The 7,048-nt window shown below is 47.6% G+C and overlaps 1 protein-coding gene across 4 annotated transcripts in view; it reads right to left on the bottom strand.

The window, feature by feature from the left end:
* The window catches only part of ATG4A (autophagy related 4A cysteine peptidase), an 89,899-nt gene that overhangs the window by 32,162 nt on the left and 50,689 nt on the right, over nucleotides 1-7,048 (bottom strand). For 3 of the 4 annotated variants that reach the window (XM_055081955.1, XM_055081954.1, XM_028482546.2), the window contains exons 6-10: nucleotides 6,347-6,448; nucleotides 6,053-6,125; nucleotides 3,765-3,844; nucleotides 2,871-3,058; nucleotides 2,671-2,749 (exon numbers count right to left, since the gene is read on the bottom strand). In XM_055081955.1, the coding sequence (XP_054937930.1) occupies nucleotides 2,671-2,749; nucleotides 2,871-3,058; nucleotides 3,765-3,844; nucleotides 6,053-6,125; nucleotides 6,347-6,448 (522 nt within the window). The remainder of the gene's footprint in view (nucleotides 1-2,670; nucleotides 2,750-2,870; nucleotides 3,059-3,764; nucleotides 3,845-6,052; nucleotides 6,126-6,346; nucleotides 6,449-7,048) is intronic. The other variant, XM_055081956.1, reaches the window with a different exon arrangement.

Here is a 7,048-nt window from a genome sequence, read left to right as displayed (position 1 = left end):
GTGTGTGTGTGTGTGTGTGTGTGTGTGTGTGTGTGTGTGTGTGTGTGTGTGTGTGTGTGTGTCTGTGTGTGTGTAGTGGAGCTTTGTGGGCTGCCCTATTTCTGAGAGTGCTTAAAAGAGATACAGTAGATCAAAAAAGTCCTAGAAATGATATGGGGACTAAATCAAGGTCTCTAATCAGGCCCAAGAAGAAGTGGCAGGCAGGTCCACCATCTGCAGACACTGGGCTCATGCGACGGATTCCAGGTGGCACCCTCCACCAAAGCGCAGGGGACAAACATTCTAAGCAGAAAAAAATCTCCCAGCCAGTCTCTCACCCTGGCCATAGTCTTTTGCACCAGGAGCTTCTCCCAGCTTCCCACCGGGCAAGAGGGCACTCGGGAAGCAATGTGGTGTGGTGGGCAGGGACGGCCAAATTGGGATCGAATCCTGGCTTTGCTACTTTTGAGCTCGGTAACCTTGAGTAAACAGCCCCTCTGAGTCTTCCGCTAGGCATAAATGGAAATAATGATCTCTACCTCACAGGGGTGTTGTGCTAACTCTATCAATCAATCTATCTATCTAAAGCTATACATCTCTACATAACTATCGATATTAATCTATATCTCTCTATACATGTATATATGTTTTAATATATAATTATATATTTTACAATATAAATATAAATTATATATTTATATATAATATAGGAAACATTATAATGACAAGTAATATAAATATATATATTTTTATGCATGGAGAGAGAGAGAGAAAGAGGGGGAGAGAGATTGAGAGAGAACCCTCTGCAGAGTCCCTTGCTCAGAAAATGGCAGTTCTCATCTGTCCCCTCCCTTCAGACATTCTGCCAATCCGGACTCTCCCCACCCGAGCCTAATACAGTAAGGGGGTAAGTCAGAAAATGGGAGTTGAGGGGAGTTTGGAGCCTCAAGTGAAGGTTAAACAAAGGATTTATGGACATTAGCGGGCAAATGGGCACTATGTAATCCTCTGTCTTGGGAACTGAGGATTGCCCACACCTCTTTCAAAAGTAGTCCGACTCCACCAATGTCTCCCCGACCCAGTGGCCGCAGGAAACAGGAGGGCTATGCCAGCTTGGCGCATTCTCTCTGGGTAACTTGGGATAAAGGAGGCCAGGGTGCCCAGGATTCACTGAGATCCCTCCAAAATTATTTTCCAGTGTTTCCACCTTTTCCTCAGGCACGGACAGTAGGAAATAGATTTTTGCTACATTTTCTTTGACAGGAACCCAAAAGCTTAGAAACAGAGAACATCTAAATTTATAACACTCTAAATACTGGGGTTTGTACTTAGAAAAAGAAAAGCCTCCACTTTCCCAAGGTTCCATCAAGCTGTAGTTCCCAGGATCGACCAGTAGATGGCAGCATTCGAGAGAGCCCCAGCAACTGTGGAGAAACCCTACCTTAAAGAGAGAAAGAGCCAGCAGAGGAAAGAGGTGCTGGGGTCAGGCTGGATCTTTTTGCTGAGTGCCTTCCTGCGAGGGGACAACATGGTGAGCTGGGGGTCAGCCCTATCTTCCATAAAGGGAACTTGAGACTGAAAGAGCTGACACTCTTTTCCTGCTGGCACCCAGCTAGCCAGTGGGAGACTGGCCACATACAGGGCTGGGTCTGTTTCCACCCGCCCCACCTCCATGAATCTCCGAGGAGGAGATGAGTGGGAAGGTGACCAAGCGCGTCTCACTCAGTCCTTTGCACATCCCTCAGGCCATTCCCCACGCCTGCTCTGGCTCTCCCTTGCACTCTAAGCTCATAGCTTCCTCGAAGCCCACTCCTGCGAGAGGTGTCCCGTATCCCACTTCCGTCACCACATCACTCCCTTACTCTGCGGGACTAAGCAGGTGTCTAGGCCCTTGGTGCTCAAAGTGTGGCACCAGCAGCACCGGTACTACCTAGTTAGAAATGCAGGCTCTCAGGCCCCACCCCAGACCTGCTGAACCCACATTATAATAGGCTCTCAAGGTGATTCATGTGCACATTAAAGTTTGAGAAGCACCGGGCTAGCTCCCCTCGTGTGCCAAGGGCCTTAAATGTCTCTGGTCACAGCTAGTGAGTAAGGTGGCTGGGTTTCCAGAGGCATCTACGGAGGCAGGTAATGCCGGGCTGCTCACCAGGATCCACATTAGGAGGTTAGTCGTTTTAAGGCTTAGCCTCCAGTATCAGGAAAGGGATACCTCTGTCTTCACCTCCTCTTATTCCCACCAGAGTCAGGGCTCTGAACAATAAGCTAGCAGCCCAAGCTGCATGAGCCCGGGAAGCCAGAGGACGGCTCCTAGCCTGAACGCCCGAGCCCCATTAAGAGGGGTATCGGCAAGGCCAGGGGAGTGAAGCCCTGACACCCTGGACGCCACAGGAAAGAGAGACAGGCGCTGAAGCAATGCTATGACCTTGGGGCCGTCCAGTGGGAAAGCAGCCATGGAACCATCTTATCAAGAGGCAATGAAGCAGAGGCACTGAAGGGGGATCTGCTCTCTGTCAGGCCCAGGTAAACGTTACTCTCCAGGCCAGAGACAAGATGAGCTGCCCAGAGGCCACAGCATCTCCAGGCTAGGTGAGGGCCCCCTAAAACTGGAATTGCCTGGTCTCCCGTGCAGACCTTCTGCCCGCCCTCCCCTAGCCCATGATGACTTACTTGTGATTCCTCTTTTCTTACCTAAGAATCCTATGAAATAATAGGCGTTATTTGGTTTTCCTCCTAATGCCCCTAAAGACTGTGGCATCTTAAAACACTCCTGGAGGGAAAGAGAACGCAAGATTCTCAGCTCATTTGTGGACTGCTGCTCACGGATCTCCGTGCTCACATGGCGGTGGGATGGGCGGGCAGCAAGCGGCTTGGGGAAAGGTGCGACTTACTTTGAAGGCGTCGACATAGACAGGATTGATTTGGTTTATGCCCAGGCGGAGGGGCACAATAAGCAGCAAGGGTTTCCAGGCTGGAGAGCAGGCAGAGGGGCCCTTACTCTGGGTCGAATCATTCAGACACTCAGGGGGGCTCTCAGCAGCTGTTTCGGCACTCAAGGGGAGGGTGTGGCACATTTTTTCTAGAAACAGAAGACAAGAGAGCTGGGTAAATAAGGGGCATCCAGCCCTAAGAGATGTGCCAAGGGCAAAACTAAAGGAGACCTCACATGACAGCCGCTGCCTGGAAGGCCCTCCCCCCTGCCACCGGGGCCCTGCTGCCCCACCTCCTACAGGAAGCCCAGGCCACCCCTCCAGCCCTTACTTCCCCTCCTTCTGGCAACTGAACACTCACTTACCTCTTGTCACATATTATGGGGTCACTGGGAGAATCTCATTTCTCAACTAGACTGCAAGGGCCTTGGAAACAGGCACTGTATCTGTTGGTCCCTCGAACCCCGTGGCGGGGAGCACAGGGGGGCCGCCACAGAAGACCTGTCAGTGGTTTAACGGATTACCCGCACTTGGGGAGTGCTGCAGGGAAAGGGTCTGGTGCCTCACTGAGGGGCAGCAGAGATCCTCTAATTGTTTTCTCCCTTTCAGAAAGCTGAAAGGGAAGAGAAGGGGCACAGGGGATGATTAACCGGAGCCCTGTGCGCCCCTATCCTGCTAGATGGGCAGGCCAGAGAGTCGGGGGGGCAGGGGAACGGGGGTGTCTGTGTATCTTCTTTCTCTTTTTCTCCCTCGCTTTCTGTCTTTCTCTCCCACCACGCCCCCCACACATTTTGAATGGTGAGGAAGAACCTCATCACCCAGCCACCCGAGAAGGTAAACTGGCCCGGGACTCACTGATATCTTCAATAACCACGGTGTTATCCATTGAAACATAAACAGCCAAGGAATTCCATTCATCAAATAAAGCAAGTTTTCTGCAAAGCAACATACAATGAAGTCACAATTGGGGAAGATGGACATCTCGGCAGGAAGCAGTACAACCTATGTATGCCCAGCGTTCCTGAAGTTACCGAACACTGAGACACAGAGAAGTTGGGATTCAGGTCAGGTCTGGCTCCCTTGACTGAGCCCTGGAACATTCTATGTCCAGGGGCCTTGAGAATGCCAGAGGCACTGTTTCCGCACCTCAGAAAGAAGGCCTGCTTTACAAAATGCAAAAAGCTGCCTTGCAAAATGATGTTACTCCTACTGGGTGAAAGAGAGAGGTTACCAGTGCATCTTCTCCCAAGAGATTTTGTTTTCTTTTCTTAAATAAGAGATACTCTGACTTACTCCTTGTTTCAAAAAAAGAAAACTGTTATTAATATACACATATATGTATTTGTTTAGGAGCATACATAATACAAACAATAAGTTCTAGGGAAATCCAGGGAGTTGGGGAGAGAGAGAGAGGTGATCTCTTCTGTCCCTTCCCACATGCGGTAAGGATGCTGTCCCAGGAGACTCGGGCCGCAGATGGCGTCTTTCTCCTCTTGCCAGTTTGAAGAAGACATGTTTACCCTGGCTACTCTGGAATTCTGCAGTAAAGCCCAGTCTCAATGGCCGAAAAAACAAAACAAAACAAAACAAAAGACACATTCTCTCCCAAACCAAAGTAACTCCCAAGAAGAGGTTAATTACCATTATATTTTAATTTCATTTAATGTAGTATCTTTCCCCCAAAATAATAATGACAACATCATCATCATCATCTACTGTTGTTAATAACAATCACGATGACTCAGAACCCACTTAAATTCTTTAAAAATGTATGTTTCCATTTGCTTGTTGCTGGGAAGCTCAAAATTTAGAAGAAAGAAGCAAATTCTGAGGGATTTCATTTATAAACCAACCATATCAAGCTAGGTTTTGGGCTCGGCACAGCCATTCTAATCTTCTACACTTTCTGCCCTGGGTTCCTACAGTGGTTCCCGAAATACCACCAGATCCCAACTCAGCAGATCAACAACGCCCCAAAACCCACTACGGACCGCGGTAAGAAAGTGGTCTCAGAGAGGCTGCACTGTTAGCAAAGAGTAATGCGAAGATACAGGTTTCACTTGGGTCCCCAGGAAGTCCAGACTACTCCCCTCAAAAGCACATTTACAAAGCATTCCAGTTCATTGAAGGTTGGCTAATAATTGAAACAGTGCCCCATCTGTATTTTGCATGGAGCAGGTCCCATCATCACACGCCAGAGAGCCCAGGAATTGAAGTAGCCACCAAAGGAGGCTAGACGGTTTCAATTTTCTGATGCCTAAATCCAGCCCCAGATTCTATCTGCCATTTACATTCATTCAGTCATCAAGTATTTATTGAGCACTTACATGTGCCAGGCAGTTTCATGTGCTAATATTACAGGAGTGAGTGAGGCAAATACAATCTCTGCCCTCATGGAGTTCCCATTTGGTGATAGGTTGTCAGAAAGGAGAGTGACAACAGGTGAGATGGCCTGCAGGTGTAGGTGCTAATGCCACTCACCCCATTCATTTCCAAAGCATTGGTCCTGGCCTCTCCATGTCATCTCTTGCTGTGGGAGGTGAATTCTGAGACTTAACAGGACAATTGCGAAAGTACCATGCTGGGGTACCTTGAGTCTCCTAAGAGATGACAAACTGATTCTAAGACTCCCTTGGGGTTTGTCTCCTCCAATAGGTGGTGAGGTCCTTGAAGCAAGAACTACACCTAGTTTATTCCTGTGCACTCAGTACTTAGGGCAACAGAGGCACCCAGTAAATGTTGAATGAATCAGTGAAGAATTTTTTTTTTTTTTATAACATACAGGGTGGGAGTCTGTGTCTTGCCTAGGCTGGCTCAGGCTTCCCCGCTTAGTTCAAACCCTTTGGCTTCAAAGTGACCCTCAGGCTGACGGCTGAGCACGTGAGCGCCAACCTACAAGTGGGATACGGAATGAGTCCTGAGGAGCCTCCCCATAGACTGGTACCAATGACTATAACTGTGATTTACCAAGACAGTTGCCCACACACATTACACATTTCAAAGAACTATCTGAGCAAAATGGTACAGATGTTTGGTGGCTTAGTGGGATGTGGCAGGAACAGCTGGGTTGATGGGATGTTGAGTTGGTGGAGGGAGGCATAGGAGATGGTAGAATAAGGCGCATGCCAGACTCTTTTACTTACTTTAACACCTGTGCAACTGTATTTGGTCCAAACCATTCGCCAATTGATTTCCCTTCTCCTACACCCATCTGTGCTGTTTTTATGTGGAAAAATAATAAACAGGTTAGCAAACCACAAACTCCTAATTTTTTGCGTAAATAAGTAGATGGGCCGACTTAGTAGAGCCACATACAAAGCAGGGGACAAGAAAAGCAAGTACAGCAATGTAAGCTGAATTTCACGTACAGTGTTCCTTTCCTCTTAATTGAACGGCAGAACAGAGAGACAGCCTTTAAACTGCTCATGTGACCTTACCCATTTGATGGATAGAGTAGCAACAGTCTTTTCTATCTAGGAAGCACTGTAGGATTCGTTGGTATTCTTTGGGTTGTTCTTTCTGTTTCGCCCAGTTCCAGTCTTTTTAGGAAAAAGAAAAAAATGAGTTAAAATCATTTTTATAACTGCTTGTTATCTCTGCACTCTTACTGTGACTATGAGGTTAGAAGGAAGACGAAGGAGTTACATGTAGAAGGTGGGAGCGATCAGGTCAGAACATCCCTAAGTATCTTTAATGTTGATGACCAAGACATCTGGAAACTGATTTCTTTCAAAGACTCAGTGGGTATAAAGTAAAAGCAAAACAAGAAGTTGACCAAGGAATTGACTTAGCCCACGAGCTTGAGTTGGATAAATATTACATGAAGACAGTGTCACAAGGCCCTTCTGGTCAGCTACTCAGTGAACAGGAGGTCACCATAAAACCTGGCAGTATATCCGTGTCTCACCCAGACGCTGTTATGTCTCATGTCCACACAGACAGCAAGGGCTTTGGTCCGTATATTTTGGCAGCATTGCCAACAGAGTCTCATGGGGGGAAGTGCTCTTCTGACACACATCTATTCCCAGGGGAATATACACAATTTGCAACCAAGGAAGCTTTTTTTTAAAAATGCATGCTGCCATTTTTGTTAACATCTTTATTGGAGTATAATTGCTTTACAATGGTGTGTTAGCTTC

This window comes from Physeter macrocephalus, chromosome 21, assembly GCF_002837175.3.
Source record: "Physeter macrocephalus isolate SW-GA chromosome 21, ASM283717v5, whole genome shotgun sequence".
Classification (NCBI taxonomy): domain Eukaryota; kingdom Metazoa; phylum Chordata; class Mammalia; order Artiodactyla; family Physeteridae; genus Physeter; species Physeter macrocephalus.
This window is presented reverse-complemented; position numbering and strand designations above follow the sequence as displayed.